This window comes from Rhinoderma darwinii, chromosome 9 (assembly GCF_050947455.1).
Source record: "Rhinoderma darwinii isolate aRhiDar2 chromosome 9, aRhiDar2.hap1, whole genome shotgun sequence".
Lineage (NCBI taxonomy): Eukaryota > Metazoa > Chordata > Amphibia > Anura > Rhinodermatidae > Rhinoderma > Rhinoderma darwinii.
The window spans coordinates 41,949,951-41,974,633 of NC_134695.1; the positions used below are offsets into that span (position 1 = coordinate 41,949,951).

At 43.5% G+C, this 24,683-nt stretch overlaps 1 protein-coding gene across 1 annotated transcript in view; it reads right to left on the reverse strand.

Annotated features, from left to right (window-relative positions):
• The window catches only part of ATP6V0D1 (ATPase H+ transporting V0 subunit d1), a 76,189-nt gene extending 51,731 nt beyond the window's left edge, over positions 1–24,458 (reverse strand). The window contains exon 1 of the mRNA XM_075837541.1: positions 24,130–24,458. Coding sequence (XP_075693656.1) covers positions 24,130–24,259 — 130 coding nt within the window. The 5' untranslated portion in view covers positions 24,260–24,458. The remainder of the gene's footprint in view (positions 1–24,129) is intronic.
• Between the last annotated feature and the right edge of the window lie 225 nt (positions 24,459–24,683).

A 24,683-nucleotide genomic window follows, 5' to 3' on the forward strand; every position in this document is an offset into this window, starting at 1 on the left:
TGGCCAAAATTAGCCAGTGTAAGAGGACCTTAAGCCAACCAAGAGATGGTATAAGGAAGAGAAAAGTATCCAACAAGTGTAGCAAGATGCGCCAAATTTATCATACAGCGTGCGCCAATGGCGTATCTTCTGAATGAATGGTCTAAGTTTACTTCAAGTCTAAGTCAGCATTAGTAAATCTGCCCCATACATAAAAAATGTGACCGGTCGTGAGTAAGCAATGAAACTACTGAGACTAATAGTAAATCAAGAATAGAAAAAAAAAAATTGTATAACAAACGGTACAAGCCAAAACTTGTAAGTCATCTCAAGGTGGTAAATCCCTTTAAGCCTTTAAATCCTGCCTGGTGATTGTTGGCATGAACTTCATATACAACCATGTGAAGACTAAAAGGAAAACTCTTGTAATCTAAAAGTAGACACAAGGGGAATATTATTTTATTGCTCTACACCTGCCTAGTTAGTTAAGCAAGAAGTGACTTCAAGGAGACATTAAACTATGTTGTGTGGAAACCTGGGGTTCCTGGATCTGTCAGGGGCTCCTTGGCAGAGATCTTCAATTGAAATCGAGGGAATGGCGGGTTCATCTTCAGGTCGTGCTTGGCATGGGGTGGACAAAACAGTTGACAAGTCAGAGGGATTTAAAAGGGTTGTGTGAAATGTAAGAGTGTCTATTTTTTTTCCCCCACAGAAACAGCGCCACTGTTGTGAACAGGTGGTGTCTGGTATTGTAGCTCAGCCCCATTCAAGTAAATGGAGCAGGGCTGAAATACAAAAAAAAAAACAAAAACATGGACAAGAGGGGTGCAGTTTCTAAGAGGGGGTGGAACAGACCCTTTTTCTCTCAACTCATAGACCACGAATACTTTCTGTGCCCTCACACGAATGGTCTCCGATTGTGCATTGCATTTATTTCTGCTCATTGTGGTCCGTTTAGCTCAATGTTATGCTGTACAACAGTATAGAAGGTGCTACGAGTAGGACGCTGTAATTCCAGTAACTAATCCATGCTTGTATTGATTGCTCAGGATGCGTTTTCTAGTGATTCACAGGCTATGAACTAGGTTCCAGGGCGCGGGTCATAGAAGCACCCCTGTCCCACTTGTTCGGCTGTTTCTGTAACTACCATATAACTGGGAGACCTCTTTATTTATTCTTCATCTAAATGCGGCGTCACCTCACCAGGCAGAATGGGGCCCTCATTCTCTACATAGGTGTGGTGTTCCAGAGCTGGGACCCCACGCCTATCACACATATATGGCATATCCTGTGGCTAAGCCATAAATGTGTGACTTGGGAATACCCCTTTAAGAGGGTTGGCCAGGATTAGAGGAAAAGGTCTGTTTTATCCTGAAATGCCACACTTGTCCACGGATTGTTTCACTTGTACGGAGCGGAGCTGTACTACCAAAAACAGCACACGGACAAGCGTGACGCCGTTTCTGGAATTAAACCCTTTCGTCTAGTCCTGGACAACCCTTTCAATTTGGCTCAACGCCTACTGCTAATTTTGAATGTGGTTCTGGCATTTCAAAAATAATGGAGGACATTTGATTTATACATTACTGTGCATTCATAATTACAGATAGATTGCTAAAGGCTCATGTAACAGGGTTAATAATCGGCCAAAGGAGCGTTTGAATGAAGGCTCGTTCCCAATTATTGGCCCGTCTACACAGGGCAGCGATCAGCCGACAAAATAGCAAACGCACCAGGTTTGTGTAGCCTATAAAATCATTGTTGTTGCAGCCCATCTCACCGTGTAAACAGGGGATGTGCAGCCGACAATGATGCAAACTCATGGGAACTGAAGGATCATATTAATGATCATTGGCCCCCATACAGAAAGCATCAGCCGTGTAAAATAACCTGTTAACGAGCGGTGATTGACTTGTTAGATCGCTTCTGCGCTCGTTATACCAGCCTTTAACCCGTTCCCTACAATAGCGACCATGTTTTTTTTTGTATTTCAGCCCTGCTCCATTTACTTAAATGGGGCTGAGCTACAATACCAGACACCACCTATTCACAACAGTGGCGCTGTTTCTGTAGTGGAAAAAAATAGACTTACATTTCACACAACCCTTTTAAATCCCTCTGACTTGTCAACTGTTTTGTCCACCCCATGCCAAGCACGACCTGAAGATGAACCCGCCATTCCCTCTATTTCAATTGAAGATCTCTGCCAAGGAGCCCCTGAGATCCAGGAACCCCAGGTTTCCACACAAAGTAGTTTAATGTCTCCTTGAAGTCACTTCTTGCTTAACTAACTAGGCAGGTGTAGAGCAATAAAATAATATTCCCCTTGTGTCTACTTTTAGATTACAAGAGTTTTCCTGTTGGAAAGAGAGGGCAGGTCACTCTTCACATCGTTTTGGCCGTCGGAGATATACGCCGGGAGAAAGTATACCTCCGACGGAAGGCTGCAACGTATCCTATTGTACGGCATATAATGGGATACATCGCCCGGGGACTCCGGCCCTGAGGAAACCCCTGCAGTCACTGTCCATATATGGCATGGACATCAGGAGTGTCCCCAGGGCCGGAGTAAGACAGAGACGGAGCAGCGATGAGAAGTGATCTAGCGATAGAATTGTCCATATATAAAACAGTTATATCACTGGAGCTTCCCGACCCAGAAGTTTAATAGATGCCTAGCAGTGGCATACTTCACCCACAGGCTTCCATGTTAAAAAAACAAAAACATAACGTGCGGTATCCATTTTTTTGAGAAATGCCTCAGGATAGAATAGTGTAGACTGCTACGCTACTCCATCCTTCAAAAAAAAAAAAAAAGTTTACTATACCAGCCCAACGGAGGTCAAAAGAACACACTTAGCCTCCGTCGGGACAATAGAGCCCTATGGACAAGTTTATGGTGTGTGTGATGGGAGCTTTCTTGATGTACACAATAAACAGAGTTCATAAACGCTATGTGAAGGGGGGCCTTAATCTTAGGCCCCATTCACATCATGTTTTGGCTTTCAGTAGAAGGTATATGTCAAGAAGACGACTGACGTATCCTTCCGACAAAAGGCCTAAACGTATTCCACTGTATGTCATACGTTGCCTGGGGACTGGCCCTGGGAAAACTTGTGAAGTCATCGTCCATACATGGACAGCAACTTTAGGAGCTTCCCTAGAGCCGGTATCCCCGGGCAGAGCATCAGCTAAAGCTCTGCCCGGGTACTCTGGAACTCCTTCTGACCTCACTCTTCATATATGGACAGTGCGTCAGGAGCTTTGCAAAGTCGGAGTCCCCTGGAACGCTGCGGCTGGGGATTCCAGCTCTTGAAAAACACCAGTCTTCACTGTTCATGTATGGACAGTGATATTGGGAGATCCCTGATGTATATGTTTAACATGTCCCCCATGTTAAAAAAGGTATACCATGCGCTATACGTTTTTCTTGTGGGATCCCTCAGCATAGAATAGTCTACTACTCTATTCCATCCTTGGGGGGGGGGGGGGGAAAGGCATGCTGACATATACCAGCAGGACTGAGGCCAAAGGAACACTCTCTTGGTCTCCGTTGGATAAAGGAGCCGTATGGACAAGTTCATTGTGTACGTCGGGAGCTTACCCATCGCACACGATAAACGTGGGCCAATAACGTGATGTGAATGCGGCCTTGGTTATCAGATGTTGACCTGGCTCCCCTGTAGTTAAGAGATCATCAGGTTTCTGCAAACTACAGATTTTCAAGAAATATCCTGCGCTTTCTAGAAGCAAACATTTGTGAAAACACCAGCAAGCAAAAGAAGTTCTAATCTAAATATTCCATAAACTGTAAGTAGCCGATACATCTACGCCCATAAAAACATGTTTCGTAAATATGGAACTGAAAATAATGAGAGAACATCATGACCCAGAAACACAACCGTCTCCTATAAATACATAGTAACCTGATTTATCCAGAGTGCAAAACAATTATTTAGCGGTCCCTACCCTTTGTGGAATGAAAACATGAAAGATGTGGTCACGGCAGGGTAAGCATGAGGGAAGGGAACATGGGCTCACATTTGGGCAAATCCTGCTCCCCATCTAGTAGCACATCTACTGTAGTTCACAAAGCCTATGGCCCTCTGCCCGGAGCACGGACATAGTGGCTAGTTCCAAAACTGAGACACTGCACCTGGAGAAGCAAGCAGGGAGTTACTGCAAAGTACTGTGCTGCCACCTAGTGTTACAAACAGTTGCATACAAACAGCTACCAAACCTAAGGAATCTCCTGGTCAGAAGTGCCCTCTCATCACCATCAGAGACTGGCACCTTTCCTTGCAACAATAGAAAATGCAAGACCTGTACCAACATCTTGTCATCAAACACCATCCACATCCCAAACACGTAACAGGACTATAAAATCACTGGCACGTTCTCCTGTACATCCTCCAATGTAGTTTACATGATCCTGTGTACAAGGTGCATCAATAAAAGGAATCTACATTGGAGAAACCATACAAAAGCTACAAACCAGGATGAATCTTCACAGACATACAATAAAACAGGAGGTGGATACACCTGTGGGAAAACATTTCTCTGGACCTGATCACAGTTTGGCAGATTTAAAGGTACTCATTCTGAAGGGTCATTTTAAAAACAGAGAAAGAAAAATTTGGGAATTCAAGTTGATGATAAAATTCTAGTCATTGACACAAGGCCTCAATCTAACACCAGGATTTATGAGCCACTACATGGACACACGTCACCTCCCCCATCAGATGGACTCCAGATGCCTTAACTCCTAAGTCATCACCCCTATAACCTCAGTTTTATTGCCCCGACTTATCTTAATGATCTATCACTTCATGTACTAATTGTCTTTGTGTAACATCTAAATGTTGTGCTTTTTTCTAAGTCATTCATTTGTTAACCCGCCTGAAGAAGGAGCCTCTGTGCTCTGAAAGCCGCATATAGAACTTTTATGGTTAGCCAATAAGGCTTCATGCCCACTTCAGTCTTTTCCTTCAGGGTGCTATCCGTTTTTGTCACGGATAGCACCCTGAACCCATTCATTTCAATGGGGCCATGCACACTTCAGTTATTTAAACGGCTCCGTTGTTCCGTTCCGTCAAAAGTAGAGCATGTCCTACTTTGGTCAGGGATTCAGTGACCGTGTGGCCCATAGAAGTCAATAGATCAGTCAAAAAAAACGGATGGCACACGGAAGGCTTCCGTGTGCCATCCGTTTTTGATGGATCCGTTGCCATAGCAACGGCTGGGTAAGTCAAAGTTCACAGACTCACAAACAGCACCAAAAACTTCTTGTAACCTTTCTATGGGTGTTTCCTGGGACATGTGACAAGTTCAAATTACGTTTACCTTCCGTTTTTTTAAACGGAAAAACAGAAGCCAAACGAAAGCACAACGTCCGTGTAAAACGAAAACACGGAACGGAAACGGAGTGCACACGGAAACAAAAACGAACACACGGATCCGTCAAAGACGGCCGATAAAACGGTGATGGAGGTGCGCATGAGGCCTAAAAGGTATCATACCTACTATACTTTTGTCTTTTTTGAAACAAAAGTATTTAACAATTCAAACAGTATACATAGAACAGGAGACTCGCTCAAGGCTTTATGTACTGTGCTGCCACCTAGTGTTGTAGAATAGGTATTCTCAGGGAATTACTAAAAACCTACAAAGGCCAAAAGAAATAGTAGAAATAGAAAAAATAGAAGTGTATTACTACTTTACAATATAGAAAGATATTTAAATACTGAGTAGTTTATTGAGGTTTTTCTCTCTACAGTCATACTCTTGCGACTGAACGATTTTTACGACACCTTAAAAAAAGGGGGTTGGGCTTAGCAGAAGGGGCAGGGGCCACCACAGCATGATAAACTTACACCAGAAAACTGTAGTATATTATATCGCAATTCTACTTCAGCTCATAGTTGGTGTCGATTTTCTTTTCTGGCGCACAGACAGCCAAAGATGCGTCTTTTTCTTAAAACGTGCGCACATCTTAATAAATTAGGAGCATCTTACTGCAGCTTTCTTTAGATCCAGGCTTTATTCAGACCAATATGCACGAAATCAGCCGTGAAAAGCAGAAGTTTTTCACGTACGATTCGCACCTGTTTTTACGGATACCTCATACACTTGAGTCTATTGAGGGATCCGTGAAAAATCAGACATAAATAGGACCGGTCCTATTTTTTCATGGGCCAGTCACACGGTTTGTTAAAACAACAACCGAGTGAACAGCCCCATAGAAATACATGCAGCCGTGTGACGGCCGTTAAAACCACGGTCGTCACACGGACTATTTATACGTTAGTCTGATTGAGCCCTAATAATACTGTCGTACGTAACACCAGTCTCAAATGCTCCCCAGTAGCCACATCGGAGATAATAAAAGGGGTTGTCCGGGCATGAGACAGGTCATCAGTACATGATCGGTGGGGGTCCCACACCTGCACCCTGCAACGATCAGCTCCTTCGGCACCAGATGGGAGCCTGGTTACTGGATTCATTCAGAAAAGGTGTCGGAAATAGTGTGAAAATTCCGTCATGTAAACAGGGCCTAAAACGTCACTTATTTAAAAAGTATTGAAATACGACTTTTAGACAATAGGATATATTATATATCTTTAGTGACGGATGTAGATCTAAATCACATATATCCCCCTACCACAGACCGGGCTTATTATTCAATGTTATCAGCCCTCACCTTTGTCCGCCGACTCAGATTATCTGCTATTAATTGATTTGTACTTTAGAATAGGCGATTTGTGGATTTAAAAATAAAATAAAAAATATGGAGGTAAATACCCCCAACTTCTTTTGGTATGGCCACATCATCCCTACACATATCACACATTCATTTACTACAGCCAATCATCAGGGGCTGAGCAGTATACGAGCAAGGTGCCACCGATCTAAGTCAGCCGCTTCCATATGTCAGTTCTTCTGACCAGATGCACAACTGCGTATATTTGAAAGCCGTGCAAAAGTACTCTGCTGCCACCTTGTGTTACAAATTGGTGATGCAGAGCATGAATATACATCTCAGGGGTGGATGACAATTGCCTTCATCTAGGAGCCTCAGTCATGAAAGTCTAGAAACATGTGCCACAACTTGCCTTTTCCATTTATTTCTTATATTCAGACCACAAAATACATTAGTTTTACATCAAGCTGTAATACCTCATAAAAATCTTCGAAAATTTACTCTTACCGGTAATTGGATTTTCCGTAAACCTCCACAACGGCACTCACAGGCGGAGGATTCCCCACCTCTCGAGGGACCAGGAACAACATGGACACCGAAATAAAAGGCCTCTCCTCCATACCAAAGGCTCCTTTCACACTACCGTTATAGTACGTTTAGGACTTTTCCGTCAGAGGGAAACGAGAGTCCAAACGTAACGCAATCGCTTCCGTTAGAATTACCATTGATTTCAAATGGGAATTCTTGTTTCAGTTGCTCTCCATTTGCTAGGTTCTCGTTTTTTTCACGGAAGCAGAAGTGCTGCAGACTGCACTTTTGCTTCCATAAAAAAAAAAACGGAAATCCAGCGAATGGAGGGAAACGGAAAGCATCTGAAAAAAGAATTACCATTGAAATCAATGGTAATTCTAACATAAGTACTTTCGTTCACATCTTCCTCCGACGGAAGAGAGCTAAAGATACTATAAGGGTAGTGTGAACTAAGCCTTATCCAGTAATAACCAAGTACCTCTTTTGAATATTTTAGGTATAAACTACCCAAAAAAACAGGTGGGAAAATCTCGTGCCATTGTGGAGGTTTATGGAAAATTACCAGCAAGAGTAATTTTCCTCTTTTCCTGGCACCTCCACACCGTCAGTTACAGGAGGAATAACAGAGGATTTTGAATTTAGGGAGGGACAACTGCTGAAAGGACGTCACGCCCAAAAGACAAGTTCCTGTCTGACAAAATATCTAAATTTTTTAAGTTTAACCCCTTAAGGACCGGGCCAATTTTGGCCCCGAGACCATAACTTTTTAATTTTTTGTCCGACATAGCTGTATGAGACTGTTTTTGCGGGACGAGTTGTACTTTATGTAGGTACCATTTTTTCATTTAATTTATGTAACATTTTTATTTTGGCAAAAATTTTGAAAAAAAAAAAAAAAGCAGTTCCGATGCGGTTTTCTTTTTTCAGACTATACACCAATCAAATAACGGTATACTTTTATTGTACAGGTTGTTACGGACGTGGCAATACCAAATATGCGTATATTATTTTATGATTTGGGACTTTGTTTGAAAAGTTTATTGTAAAAAAAAAAAAAAAAAAAAATGTGGATTTGTGTATTTTTTTGCTACTACTTTTTTTTTTTTTTTTTAAATCTCAGAGGGATTTTTCATTTTGATTTTTACTTTTTAACTTTAATGTACTGGCATATATCTATATGCCAGTACATTAGCCTGTGTACTAATTGTACCTCAGTTTGCCTTAACAGGGAATACGTTCAGACAGCCCTGTGGTCCTTCAATGGACCCTGGGCTGTCTGCCAATTTCAGGTATAGCCATCGATCGCGTCACAGGGATTTCTTGTGATGCGATCAAAGGGGCATCCCCCTTCTCATTTTCCCCTTGAATGCCACGATCAGCTTTGATCCCGACATTCAAGGGGTTAACGGCGGAGAGAAGAGGTTTCTCTTCTCTCTGCCGCTAGTAATACAGCCGTTGCCCTGCTCATCATAGCGCACGGACACTGGCTGTTATACTCATCCTAATGCACCGAGTACTCTCATCCTGTGTCGGCAACCAGTTAAAGAATGTCCAGGGGTTAGCCCAGGTAGCAGCCAGACAAATCTGGGGGGCGGGATATATTTTCGTTTTGGTAACACCCGGAAATGGCCATTTTAATCCATCAGGCAATAGTGGATTTACTTACATAGTTACATAGTTAGTACGGCTGAAAAAAGACACGTCCATCAAGTTCAACCAAGGGAAGGGAAAAGGGAAGGAAAAATTTCTACACATAGGAGCTAATATTTTTTTGTTCTAGGAAATTATCTAACCCTTTTTTAAAGCCATCTACTGTCCCTGCTGTGACCAGCTCCTGCGGTAGGCTATTCCATAAATTCACAGTTCTCACTGTAAAGAAGCCTTGTCGCCTCTGCAGCTTGAACCTTTTTTTCTCCAGACGGAGGGAGTGCCCCTTTGTTTTTTGAGGGGGTTTTACAAGGAACAGGATTTCACCATATTTTTTGTATGTGCCATTAATATATTTATATAAGTTAATCATGTCCCCCCTTAGTCTTCTTTTTTCAAGGCTAAATAGGTTTAATTCTTTCAATCTTTCCTCATAACTTAAATTCTCCATGCCCCTTATTAGCTTCGTTGCTCTTCTTTGTATTTTTTCCAACTCCAGGGCATCCTTTCTATGAACTGGAGCCCAGAACTGAACTGCATATTCTAGATGGGGCCTCACTAATGCTTTGTAAAGTGGTAATATTACATCCCTGTCCCGCGAGTCCATGCCTCTTTTAATACACGACAATATCCTGCTGGCCTTTGAAGCAGCTGATTGACACTGCATGCTGTTATTGAGTTTATGATTTACAAGAACACCCAGATCCTTCTCAACAAGTGAATCCGCCAGTGTAGCTCCCCCTAGGACATATGATGCATGCAGGTTGTTGGTACCCAGATGCATAACTTTACATTTATCTACATTAAACTTCATCTGCCAAGTGGACGCCCAAACACTTAGTTTGTTTAAATCTGCCTGTAATTCATGAACATCTTCCATAGTCTGAACTATATTACATAGCTTGGTGTCATCTGCAAAAATAGAAATAGTGCTATTAATCCCTTCCTCTATATCATTAATAAATAAGTTGAATAATAGTGGTCATTGAATATTTTAGGTATAAACTACCCAAAAAAACAGGTGGGAAAATCTCGCTGTCATTCCTTTGTTTTTCCCTTGAAAGTGGACAAGGAGATGGTCGGTCTTTAGCGACTAGTTCTAGGTGGCCATTAACACATCTTCTGACATCTAGGTGATGGTATTCCTGTTCTTTGCTGGAAGGAGGATTGGCAGAAAAGGACGGTAATGAAATTTCCTGTTGATAGTGGAATTTTGAAACAACATTTAGAAGGAAGGCTGGTGTTTTAAGATGATCCGAACAGGAAAAACTGTAAAGTACGGAGCTTTATAGGAAAAAGCCTGCAATTCTCCAATTCTTCAGGCTGTTGTAATTGCCAGAAGATGGTTTTAAAGAGGCTCTGTCACCACATTATAAGTGCCCTATCTCCTACATAAGATCGGCGCTATAATGTAGGTGACAGCAGTGGTTTTTATTTAAAAAAAAGATTTTTAGCACTTTATTAGCGATTTTAGATTTATGCTAATGAGTTGCTTAATGCCCAAGTGGGCGTGTTTTTACTTTAGACCAAGTGGGCGTTGTACAGGGGAGTGTATGACGCTGACCAATCAGTGACCAATCAGCGTCATGCACTCCTCTCCATTCATTTAGGCAGCGCATAGGGATCCTTTTAGATCGCTATGTGCTGTCTTATACTAACACATTAACGATACTGAAGTGTTGACAGTGAATAGACATTCCACAGGATGTCTATTCATAATCTCTGCACTTCGTTACTCTGTGTGTGGTAGTTACAGCAGAGGAAGCGTAATCTCGCGAGATTATGCTTTAGATGACAGGTTACAGCGAGATTACGCTTTGCTCTGCTGTAACTACCACAAAAACAGTAACGAAGTGCAGGGATTGTGAATAGACATCCCGTGGAATGTCTATTCACTGTCTAAACACTTCAGTATTGTTAATGTGCTAGTATAAGACAGCACATAGCGATCTAAAAGGATCCCTATGCGCTGCCTTTATGAAAAGGAGAGGAGTGCATGACGCTGATTGGTCAGCGTCATACACTCCTCTGTACAACACCCACTTGGTCTAAAGTAAAAATACACCCTCTTGGGCATTAAGCAACTCATTAGCATAAATCTAAAATCGCTAATAAAGTGGTGAAAACAGATCGTTTTATTAAATAAAAAGCACTGCTGTCATCTACATTATAGCGCCGATCTCCTTATGTAGGAGATACGGCACTTATAATGTGGTGACGGAGCCTCTTTGAAGGTTAGTAGCCTAAGAGATGTCAGACAGTACTAGGTTTAAGTCCCAGGGGGTACTGTAGAGTGGACTACTGGATGTAGATGATCAGCACGTTTTATAAACCTTTTGATAAAATAATTATCCGCTAATATACAGTCCAAAAAGGCATTCAGAGCCGATATATGCACATTTAAAGTGCTGTTTTTTAGGCCTAACCGTCCCATCTATTCTGAGAAAAGGAGATTAATGTTTTCCAGAATCTTAGATATATTTTAGAAGTGACTTTCTTTTGGCTATTCGAAATAATAGAGATTACACCATCCGAAAACCCCATATTTCTTAGGCTCATTCGTTCAACATCAAAGCAATCAGTCGAAGTATGTTCGGATGACAAACTGGTTCCGGAGATAGAAGATTCAGTAGGGAAGGAAGAGACTAGTAATTCCCTGCTGCCAGCTGGAGGAGAAGAGGGAACCAAGATCTTCTGTCCCAATGATGAAAAATCATAATTACTGTGGCATTCTCTTCTTGGATCTTTCCCAACACCCCTGGTATCAAGGAAAATGGAGGAAAGAGAAGAGTTCAAAGCCATTTCTGGGAAAGAGCATCTACCTCCACTGGATTGTCCCTGTGTGAATAAATAAAAAGCTGGGACTTGATGGTTCTCTGTTGAAGCAAACCGGTCTAGATCTGGTATCCCCCCATTTCTGGATGATCTGACTAGAGATGTAAGGATTTAGCTCCCACTTTCCTTCCTTCAGAGAGACTCTGCTGAGAAAATCTGCTGTTACGTCTTCTTTGCCTCTTACATGAACCGCTGACAGGGAGAGGAAGTTTTTTTTCTGCCCAGAATAAGATCTGAGCTGCTATTTGGTACAGGATTTTGCTCCTGGTTCCCCAGTCTGTTCAGGCATGCCACGGTGGTTACCTTGTCTGAAAGGACCTTTATAGGATTCCCCTGCGGAGAAGATTGTAAAGCCCATAGCGCCACCCTTACTGCTGACCGCTCTTAGATCGGAAGACGCTCTTTCCATTAGAAAATCCGATAAGCCTTGGACCAGAGAAAAGAATGTGTGGGCTCCCCAACCTCGACTGCTGGCATCTGTCATGATCACTAGTTGAGGGCTTTGTCTCCAAGGGACTCCTTTCTGGAGATGACCTGACATTACCTACCAGTTTAGCGATATTCTTACCGCAGAATGGACCTTTAGCCTAGGGAGGATTGGTCCTTGTCCCACACGGAGAAGAGAAACCGCTGCAGGGGTGTTGAATGAGCTGCTGGAACCGTTGAGGTTAAGAGACCTCGGATCGTCATAATTTCTCGGATGGAATGGTATTACTTTCTGTAGAAGAGAGAATGGAAATCTGTTTCTCTACTGGAAGGTTAGAGGTCATTTCCTGTGAGTTGAGAAGGATCCCCAGAAAACATTTTTGCTGGTTTGGGAAGAGGTCCGATTTCTTGTGATTTATTAACCAGCCTTTAGAAGAGAATGTTTGAAGGACGAGTTTAAGGTCTAGAAGCAGCTGGGAAGCTGATAGGGCCGAGATAAGGAAGTCGTCCAAGTAAGAATTTGGACACAGTTTAGATGAAGAAACCAAGTAACTTCCGCCATTACCTTAGTGAAAATTCTTGGCGTTGCACAGAGCATGAAAGGGAGAGCTTGAAATTGAAAATGATGAAGCTTGTTTTTGAACTACAAAGCCGTCCTTAAGAACACTTGAGATACTGGATAATCGGGATATGGTAGTAAGAGTCGGTGAAGTCCAGTGTAACCATATGACAACCTGAAGATAGAAGATTTGCTGGTTTCCATCTTGAATTTTTTGTATGCTAAATATCGGTTGAGGGCTTTCAGATTTATTATGGCTCTTGCTGAGCCGTCTGTTTTCTTGACAAGAAACACAGGAGAATAAAACACTTGACCTTCTTGGGACTCTGGCACCTGAATAATGGCCTGCTTCTGAAGTAGTAACATTTCCTTTCCTAAAGATATTTGACTTTCTGCGGGAAAAATGGATAGGAATCCCTGTGGAGGGGAGGCAAGGAAGTCTAGTTGGTAGCCGTGATGTATTATATCTAGAATCCAAGGGGAAGGTGAGATGTTCTTCCAGGCCACCAAAAATGTTTTTAACCTGCCCTCTACCGGACTTCTGGCGTCACTGTGGAGGTTGACGGGACTGATTGTCTCTGTTAAACAGGACATTTTTAACTTTCCCTCTATAAGGTTGAAACTTGGACAATTCCCGCTTTCGTTTTATAATCGGGTCTGCCTCCTTAACTACTCTTTTTCTTGTTAGGAAAGTATCTCCGTTGCTGACATTTTTCTTGTTCTACTGGAAACAACTTCTTCTCTGCAGCCTTTTCTAGTATATCTTCTAACCCTGATCCAAACAGGCGGTCCCGCTCAAAAGGAATGCCTACTTGCTTGTTCTTAGAACGAGGATCCCCAGACCAGATCCTTAACCAGGTGGACATTCTTGCTGCGTTGGATAATTCATCAGATCCAGCTGATAGTTTTACTAAATCCGCTGAGGCATCTGCTAGGTAATTAGAGGCCTTTTTTTCAACATTGGTAAAGAATGGATGATGTCTTCTCTGGAAGTGCCAGCCACAAGAGGGCTTTCCACCTGATCAATCCAGATAGAAAGGGTTCTTGCAGTACAGGTAGCCAAGATCTCGGGCCTGAACATCGCTGTGGAAGCTCCCCATGTTCTCTTAAGAAGAGCTTACACATTTTTATCCATAGGGTCTGTAAGTAAGCTCATGTCTTCAAATCGCAGTGAGGATTTCTTAGAAATACCTGCTACAGGCGCATCCACTTGGAGAACTTTGTCCCAGAGCTCTGAATCTTCTTCCGCAAAGGGATATTTTCGTTTGAAGCTATTAGAAACCATTGATCTCTTTTCTGGATCCTTCCATTCTTTAGATATAATTTTTTTTTCTCTCTTCTGAACAGGAAACACTTGTTTTTTCCTTTTTCCCAGGCCCTGGAACATCTGATCCTGAATGGATAAAGGTTCTTTAATATTTTCTATATTCATAGTAGCCCGAATGGCTTTAAGAAGACACTATCTTCCACCATACTTTAGGGCTGGGGTCTCAAACTCGGCCAGGTAAGTGGGCCACATATAGAAAAAATGTGAAGTTGACGGGCCGCATTACTTTCAAATTTGATATATTACAAAATTGTTAATTAGTTATTTGAACTACTAGAACACTATATTACTATAATACTACATTACTATAATAATATCGCTAGGTTTAAACTTACCGGAAATTTGCGAGATTTCTCCACGTGCTTATTTCAACAATCCACATTTACAGTTTAAGTGTCGTTAAATGCAGTCCGGCAGTTCAGTTGGCAGCGTTTGGCAGACACACAAATGTCAAAATTAGGCAGCCCCTTTTTAGATCGTGCCACCGTGCCCTCTGTAGATGCTGCTGCCATTGTGCCCTCTGTAGATGCTTCTGCCACCGTGCCCTCTGTAGATAATGCCACACACCCCTTGTAGATAGCTCCATTGGGGCTCACAGCCCCTGATGTCACTGTTCATACACTGTAACGTCAGGGGATCCTCCTGGACCGGAATGTGATGTCAGGGACAACCCCAGAGCCGGTGTCCCAGAGCGGAGCACTAGTATAAGCTCTGCTCTGGAACTCTGGGGAAGCAACTGACATCAGTGTCCATATATGGACAGTGATGTCAGGGGCTTGCCCAGAGCTGGAGTCCCGGAGCAGAGCCGCTTCTAGCAACCTGCCTGGGATTCTAGCTCTGCTCCTGATATCACTGTTCATATATGGACAGAGATGTCAGGGCCAACCCCAGAGCTGGAGTCCCGGGCAGAGCGCTACTAGCACTCCTACTGGGCCTCCAGCCGTGCTCCTGACATCACTGTCCAGTTCTGGGAAGTCCTAGACATCGCTGTCCATATGTGGACAGCGATGTCAGGGGATTCCAGAGTCCTGGAGCAGAGCCTATGCTAGCGCTCTGCCCGAGACTCCGCTCTGGGGGAAGACCCTGACAAAACTGTCCATATATGGACAGCGATGTCAGGGAACTCCACAGAGTCCCGGAGCAGTACCTACACTAGCATTCTGCCCGGGACTCAGGCTCTGGGGAAGCCCCAGAGATCGCGTGTCCATTCATGGACAGCGATGTCAGGGAATTCCACAGAGTCCCAGAGCAGAGCCGATACTAGCGCTCTGCCCGGGACTCCGCTCTGGGCAAGACCCTGACATCGCGTGTCCATTCATGAACAGCGATGTCAGGGATTTCACTGAGTACCAGAGCAGAGCCGATACTAGCGGCTCTGTGTCCCGCGGGCTGCAGATGACAGCCTCAGGGGCCGCATGCTTGAGACCCCTACTTTAGGGCATACCATTAGGGTCATCTGATGAATCTGAATAAATTGGAGACAATTTTCCCTCATCTGTGCCGTCGGATAATATAGGAGCTGTAGAGGGTATAGAAGGTTAATGAATGCTAGAAGTAGAAGGCCTGGGAAAATGAGAATCAATCTGTTGAGCAATAGCAGAGCCAACTTCCTCTTTTATAAAGAATTTCAAACTATCCAAAAATGAAGGTGCTTCACCCACCATTAATTTTTTTAATACATTTTCAGCATAAAGCCTTCTTATATAAATGACAGTGACTGCTTAGAGACTCCACATTTATTTTGAGGCTGCTTAGGCTGAGCAGTTTACTTAAATAAAGCACAAACAAGGTGTCATATTAAAAAGGTAAATTTAGGAGAAGGAAAGACGTTACAAAGGAAACAACTTCACCCTCCCTACTTAGGCTAAGTTGGGGGTTGAAGTATACAAAAGGGAGGAGGAGGGACATACCAGGCCAGAGGCAACCATAGGATCTGTAGACTTGTGGGTATCCTCTACATCAGAGGACACAGACATGGTTCAGGAGACCCTGGAATACACTTAACAGCAGTCTTATTTTTTATTTTGAATCTGGCACCCATTTCCATTAGGCTCTGCCCCTGGCTGTCCAGGCCAATTCCCGCTTCTCCTCCAAGTATCTGCGTCATGATGCCGATGTCCTGATGCCGGCGTGCGCATCAAAGGTCCACGTCACATACATCATGTGACCAAAAATGCTGAGACCCAGGAGGAGGAGAGGGATTCTCTGCCGAAGGAATTCCTATTTACCGAGTCGAGCCAGTGACCGAATCTAGGCTACTACTCACTGAAAGAACCGGGCGTGGGGCTGCCTCTAGCAGATGGCTTATGCCACAGACCGAAAGGGACGCCCACAAGCCACCCACGATCCCGCTCACTGAACCAGCCCTCCGGAACCCACCGATGGCGGGGACTCGGCAGAGGCAAGATTTTTCTTTTCCTGCTCTTCCACAACGGCAGGAGATGTCCATGCTTCCCAGAGGGACCGGAAACAACTGGATAAGGTATGGAGGAGGGGCCTTTTATCTCTGTGTCCATGTTGTTTCCTGTCCCTCGAGAGGCGAGGAATCCTCCTCCTGTGAGTGGCGTTGTGGAGGTGCCAGGTAAATAATGCTTAAAATTTCACTCCCAATATCTATGCAGCTTTGGGCAGCGCCAAAACATTTGTATTAATCACCATTAAGTAGATTGCATCTATGACATTCGTCTTTTTCCCAAAAATTTGTTTTGCGTAGTATGCTTTGGGTATATTATGCTTTATTGATCAGATAAATCAGCAAGTCTTTTTACTGGACTTAAAGGGCTATTCCCAGAATGTAAAAATTCCACCTCAACTGCACAGAACATCGTAAGACCCATTGCAAGCAATGGGCAGATGTTTGCAGATGTAATGGAGCCGTCTTCTCAGGCGTAATTGCAGTTGGAAATGAAAACGTAGATATAGTCTACGTTAAAAACCACGCCTGTCTTCAATGCAGTCCGAAAATAAAACGTGTGGTTATCCAGAATACAACACTTGCAGCATACACAAAAAACAAAACACCAACAACAACCATGAGAGAAGTGTTCCTTGGATCAGGATTTCCATACTATCCTTGTGTGGATTTCCAGGCTCTGACCCGCTCTGCACTAAACTGCAGAGCTTTTTATGGCTCAGTAATGAGCCTAGTAGCCTAACCTGACTGGCCTAGGGGCAATGCCCATACTGGCGGGAAGTAGGGAAGGACAGGGCCCACTACCAATCCTACCTGCCATAGAATTCCAGTGCCAGAACAAACATTTTATAAAATTCTCAGCAAGTCTTCCAGGATTCCTTTAGCTCACCCGCCTCAACAAACTGAGCGAGATATACACCCCCCCCCCCCCCTCCAGTACTTTTCTTGCTGCGGACTTACAATAGACAAAACAGATTGCACAACAAAAAATGAAGACCAGATGGAAGCACTGTGACACTTCTTCCTACAATCTGAGAAGTTGTCACATATTGTGAAACCTCGGGCTACTCTAAAATGACAGGAATTCAGGTCATGTGATGATCAGCGAGCAGGAACGGGGTGATGAAAAGCAGCATTGTGTAATGTAACTATTCCGACTCTACAACATATGCACTACTGCAAAACATGAACGTTATCAAGGGACGGGGGTTAACAGTAACCAGAGCAATGATTTCACAGACGTCGTAGTGTTCAGAGGCTTCCTGCTGCTCCACCTTCCCAAGCTTTTTATTTTTTTTACAAAAACATCAGTAATAAATTTTTTTTTTAAAAAAAAAGCAGTGTTTGGTTTATATCGTTTTTACTTTTTGATACTCAACTGTTTTGTTGTCCAGTATACAGAGCAGCTGACGGGTTTAGTGTTGATGGGTGCGAGCAGGATCCACCTGTAATCTATCACATCTAAGTTATGGACTTCGATGAAATCGGTAACAGCTCGAATGTCAGATCCGCTGTCACTGAACCCGTCAGTCCCGCTGACATCACAGATACAGGTTTTCAGCACTAGATACAGCTGCTATGTCTACAGGATACAAAGCAGCTGTATCTCAAAAAGTAAAAATTACTTTTAATAAAAACAAAAATCAGAAAGTTGTACCAAACACACCAATACACATTTTTATTAAAAAAAATGCTTTCAAAGGTTTACATTAAAGACCAGTTCTTGGGCACAGTGGACCATTTTATATGGGTCGTTGATTTTTTTTTTTGCTACATTTTATCTAAAAACTCAAAAAAACTAGAGGAGAGACACAGCATACTGCAGTAAACAAACAAGTCCTAAAAATCCCATAGGTTCTCAGCTGCATTGCGAGTATGTGGTATTTACTGATCTAGTTTGCTACAATGTAATACCCATTCTAAGTGCTCGTCCACACGTAGCGGGATTGATGCGTATTTTCCGTCCGGAACTGCAGGTGGAAAAAACGCAGCAGAAAACAGTAGCCGCAAAGTGGGTGAGATCTAACAAATCTCATCCACACGATGCGTAAATATTCCGAGCAGAAATTCACCTGCGGTACGCATTTTGCGGACCACAACACGTAATTTCCTGCTGCGGAGAGTGGACTGAATTGCTGCGTTTTTCAGAGGAGACGTCACCATCTCCCAACATTGAGAAAAACGCAGCAAAATCTGCATCATTTTCTGCAGTCAAAAATGCAGGGAATGGTCCGTTTATGCCGCAGCGGAAAATCTGCAACTTTCAATAGAATCGTTGCAGAAATTTTCAGCAGCAATTCCATTACGTATGGACAAGTCCTTTGTGGTGGATCATTTTGCATTGGTAAAAAGAGAAACAGATCATTATATGCAAAGTATTGTCGCCCTAGTTCATAGTTTCATTTCCACAAAGAAATCTAGACAATCAGCTGATCTTCCGCTTCTCTACTGGCAATGAACTGCGATAGCGATTTATATATCCACCTAGCGATGTGTTTAACCCCTTAAGAACATGCCCTTTTTTGGGCCTCCAAGCTTGAGTGATTTTTTTTTTTGAGTGATCATTATTTTGGAGTATATAAAATATGTTCATTGATTCTTATAAAAAAAATTATGAAAGGAATGGGGGAAAAACAAACAAAAAAACAGCAATTCCTCCATTGTTTTTGTGTCTCTCACACCATACGGTATACGTTATAAATATTTTGTTATCTTTTTTTTCTACGGGTCATTACAATTGTGGCGGTGCTATGAATCTTTTTTTTTTTTTTTTTTTGACTATTTGCGGTACCCACAAGATCAATGTGATGTAAACCCACTTGTGGCGGATATACAAGTCATATAGCGTTAAAGGGTTAAAGTGAATATCTGGCTTTTATCATTCTCTAATTTTTAGGTCCAAAATTCTGTGCTAAATAATTTCTCAATATATCTTTACAGTGGTCAGTGCTTTGTTTTTCAGATACAGAGCTCCAGATCTACTGAACAGATCTAGATTTAAAAGACAACATGCTGCAGCCACCACTAGAGGGAGCTGACTGTAGACTGTTATTACTGAGGTAATGTATTACAGTGTGCAGTAATTTACTAAGGCCGAGTTCAGAACTGGCGGAATTGCTGCGTATTTGAAGTGCGGTTTCGGCACAGCAAATATGCGGCAATTTAAGTACAATTCATGTGGACGGGCTTGTCAAAACTCCATCCACATGCAGCAGAAAGAATCTGCACGGAAATCAGAACACGCTGCACATTTTTAAGTCCGCAGCATGCTAATTCTTGTGTGGATGCAACGCAACAAGTGAGATCTGCCGCAAATCCGCGGAAAAATCCACCACATCCCTTGGTCCTGTATTTATGCATAACAGGGCATATTTGTCAGTAAAGACCTTAGGAAAGCAGTGTGGGAAAAAACTAAGAAACCTTAACGGTGGCCATATTGGTTTTCATTTAGTTTTCCAAAAACCACATAGAAGGAAGATATGGCTGAAAAAAAGGTGATTAATCTTAGCCAAAAAAGATTGACCTAACTCGAGTGATGTCACATAATGATGTAAGCGCAGGATATTCCAGTACACAGCAAGCGTTCGCATCAGCAAAGGATGTTGGTGCTGCTGTGAGGATGATGAGGAACGTGACCTGACCGACATACCATCGCAGCCTGCTTAAAGGAGGTAAAAGTGATGTGGCAAGTATACATACAGTGAAGGAAATAAGTATTTGATCCCTTGCTGATTTTGTACGTTTGCCCACTGTCAAAGACATGAACAGTCTAGAATTTTTAGGCTAGGTTAATTTTACCAGTCAGAGATAGATAATATAAAAACAAAAAAACAGAAAATCACATAGTCAAAATTATATATATTTATTTGCATTGTGCACAGAGAAATAAGTATTTGATCCCTTTGGCAAACAAGACTTAATACTTGGTGGCAAAACCCTTGTTGGCAAGCACAGCAGTCAGACGGTTTTTGTAGTTGATGATGAGGTTTGCACACATGTTAGATGGAATTTTGGCCCACTCCTCTTTGCAGATCATCTGTAAATCATTAAGATTTCGAGGCGGTCGCTTGGCAACTCGGATCTTCAGCTCCCTCCATAAGTTTTCGATGGGATTAAGGTCTGGAGACTGGCTAGGCCACTCCATGACCTTAATGTGCTTCTTTTTGAGCCACTCCTTTGTTGCCTTGGCTGTATGTTTCGGGTCATTGCCGTGGTGGAAGACCCAGCCACGAGCCATTTTTAATGTCCTGGTGGAGGGAAGGAGGTTGTCACTCAGGATTTGACGGTACATGGCTCCATCCATTCTCCCATTGATGCGGTGAAGTAGTCCTTTGCCCTTAGCAGAGAAACACCCCCAAAACATAATGTTTCCACCTCCATGCTTGACAGTGGGGACGGTGTTCTTTGGGTCATAGGCAGCATTTCTCTTCCTCCAAACATGGCGAGTTGAATTAATGCCAAAGAGCTCAATTTTAGTCTCATCTGACCACAGCACCTTCTCCCAATCACTCTCAGAATCATCCAGATGTTAATTTGCAAACTTCAGACGGGACTGTACATGTGCCTTCTTGAGCAGGGGGACCTTGCGGGCACTGCAGGATTTTAATCCATTACAGCGTAATGTGTTACCAATGGTTTTCTTGGTGACTGTGGTCCCAGCTGCCTTGAGATCATTAACAAGTTCCCCCCGTGTAGTTTTCGGCTGAGCTCTCACCTTCCTCAGGATCAAGGAGGTGAGATTTTGCATGGAGCCCCAGATCGATGTCGATTGACAGTCATTTTGTATGTCTTCCATTTTCTTACTATTGCACCAACAGTTGTCTCCTTCTCATCCAGTGTCTTACTTATGGTTTTGTAGCCCATTCCAGCCTTGTGCAGGTCTATGATCTTGTCCCTGACATCCTTAGAAAGCTCTTTGGTCTTGCCCATGTTGTAGAGGTTAGAGTCAGACTGATTCATTGAGTCTGTGGACAGGAGTCTTTTATACAGGTGACCATGTAAGAGCTGTCTTTAATGCAGGCACCAAGTTGATTTGGAGCGTGTAACTGGTCTGGAGGAGGCTGAACTCTTAATGGTTGGTAGGGGATCAAATACTTACTTCTCTGCGCACAATGCAAATAAATATATATAATTTTGACTGTGTGATTTTCTGTTTTTTTTTATATAATCTATTTCTCACTGGTAAAATTAACCTAGCCTAAAAATTCTAGACTGTTCATGTCTTTGACAGTGGGCAAACTTACAAAATCAGCAAGGGATCAAATACTTATTTCCTTCACTGTATATGTACCATGTGTCTTCTACGTCTGTGTATATTATAGCGTGTGCGGTAAATAACCAAGCCTTCAAAAAGGTTGAGGCGTAATAATTTTGCTTTTTTGTGCCCATAATAAGGACGCATATCCTTGACCTCCTGCAGTTCATAAGAACAAGAGCACCATAAAAGCCTTAAAAAGAACTAGTATTAGGCTCGTGTAAAAGTGATCTATCGTTGGTAATACCGGGCAAGACAGGGAAATCCGCAGGACTGGTAAAAGGTGTATAATCACTTGGGTCTATTGTATTGTGGGCACAACACAGTGGAAGTATTTGTAAGATGTGTGAGGAAGGGGGTACAGCTCACCCACCGCTCCCTCAACAAGTAATGGGACGGGTAAACATTCTACTTTTTATAAATGACATCTAATGAAGTGGGTATATAGTATTTTATACTCTCCACCCCACCTCCATGTGCACCCCTGGTCTTCAGTCTACCACAGATTCGAACAAAATGTGTAACATATGCAAATAGACTCCAGAAGTCTGAATCTCCAGAACCAGGGCGTTACCAGCAGCGGGAGAAGACGAGGTGCAACTCTTTATGAAAAGGGGTTGTCTCATCTGGACAAGACATTTTTTTTATCTTAAGCCAGTCAGCGGATCAGTGCAGGTCTAGCTTCTGAAACCCCTGGCGAGCAGTTATTACCACCAGGGAAAGTTGCAGCCAGCCATTCTATGTCATATATGGACGGGCCGGGTCTGCCAGAGCTGATGATACTCAGCTCTGACCTGTTTTTCCATAACTGATCCTCTCTCTCTGTTAGGGTCAGGTCCCACAGAGCGGCATTCACGTGGCTAACAGCCGCGCTGGCGCCCTGTACATTGCAGTTGTCAAATTGCTCACTAATGGCCGCACAACCTTGCAGGTAAACCACTATTTTACCCACAACAACGAGCAATTTGACAACCATGCCGAACAGGCTAAATTAATGCTGCGCCGTGGTGCCTCACCCCAAGTAAAGAGACATTTATTCCAAACGCCTTGCGATGGAAGGGAGCTATGCAAATACCTTCTATTTTACCAACTCCTTGCTGTATTTAACAGTAGTAGAATTTAGGTTTCACAGGATAAGTGATAAATGTCTGATCGCTGGGTGCCAAATCCGGAGTTCAGCCCACTGCGCCTATAGCAGTTAGGAGGACATTGAATGAAGCGGCGGTGGAACGTGAGCTCTGTTGCAACATTCAATGTCTATAAGAATAACGGAAACAGCCGAGCGCTGTACTTAGCCGATTCCGTCATTTCCATAAACTTATGACTGGAGCAACAGATCGCACGTTCCACCGCCGCTTAATTCAATGTCCTCCTAACGGCTATAGGCGCAGTGGGCTGAACAGGGGACTGAGGACCCCCTTCTAGTGATCGGTGGGTTCCCCAGCTATCAGACAATTATCATGTGGATGGGTGATAAATGAGAATCTTGGGATAACCCCTTTAAAGAAAATACACACATTACTTTTATCATCTCAGAGACATGGCAGACAATGGCAGCGGTGAGGGTCCACCACCAGTATGGACAATTAATGGGTCCATGGGGCTTTTGGCGCTGAGGGTATGTTCACACTAATTACGGACGTAATTCGGCCGTTTTTGCCCCGAATTACGTCCGAAAAATGCGCCTCAATAGCGTTGACAAACATCTGCCCATTGAAAGCAATGGGCTGACGTTTGTCTGTTCACACGAGGCGTATATTTACGCGCCACTGTCAAATGACGGCGCGTAAATAGACGCCCGCGTCAAAGAAGTGACCTGTCACTTCTTGGGGCGTAATTGGAGCCGTTAGTCATTGACTCCAATGAAAAGCAGCGCCAATTACGTCCGTAATGGACGCGGCGTTCAAGCGCTTGAACATGCCGTTGCGGCTGAAATTACGGGGATGTTTTCTCCTGAAAACATCCCCGTAATTTCAGCCGTTACGGACGCTGTCGTGTGAACATACCCTAAAGGTTATTGTTCCGGAATCTACAAGCTTTACTGCCGGCTTTCCACGGACTTTCATGGACCTCTCGTGCAGATTGATGCAGTAAATATAGACCCTGGCAGCATAGATGGTACATAAGGTCATCACGGAGCTGTCAGCTAATAATGTAAAGTACTGGGAAGACCAGTGCCCGGACCACTCCCAGCGCCATCTCCCAGCACGTCTCCATGATCTGTCACAAGGTGAAGTAACCGATGTTACCGGTTGTGGTGTAATAGGTATAGATGTCACGTGATGTACCCCACACTCCCGTACTGACCTCTGCCGAGCTGTATATACAGGGACCAAACAGATCTGCAGCCCATGACACAGGCAGTGTATGAGAATGATGGGGGAGGTCACCTCTGAGTGAGATCGCAGCCCCTAATACACATGGAGAAGAACCTAATCCGTTACCGCAGATCACTCACCCTCCAGGGTCTCACACTGCACCAGGTTCAGGTAGTCTCCCTGTGATAGGATCCCGGCCTTGAATCCGCGGACCAGCCCTTCCAAGTAACCGCTGTCCACATTGAAGTAGAGCTCAGAGAAGGACGTCATGATGATGATGATGGCGGCGGAGGAGGAGAGATCGGTCTCCGTTCAGGAGCAGCAGAAGGATCGCTGACGTCACTACAGCGGCTTCCAGAACCCGGAGAGACGGGTGGAGTCACGTGAACACAGTGCCACCTGTCACATGATGGACCTGCTGTCATGTAGGAGGAAGAGAGATTACGAAGAGCCTATCTGCGTTCGCTCTGTGATGCGATGTCGGGAGGAAGGACCTATTAGCGTATCTGACTAGAACGAGGCTTGAGACGCAGACGAAAATTCTGACTATCGAAAGGCATTGTGGGTGCCGATATTAAAGGATTCATGGGATAACGGAGGCAGAGGGATTAGTCACTTCTTGTAGGAAATGTCACCTACTTGGATTGTTTGGGGCGCGTGTGTACTTCGCAGTGGATGGTTTAGCTCCACAGTA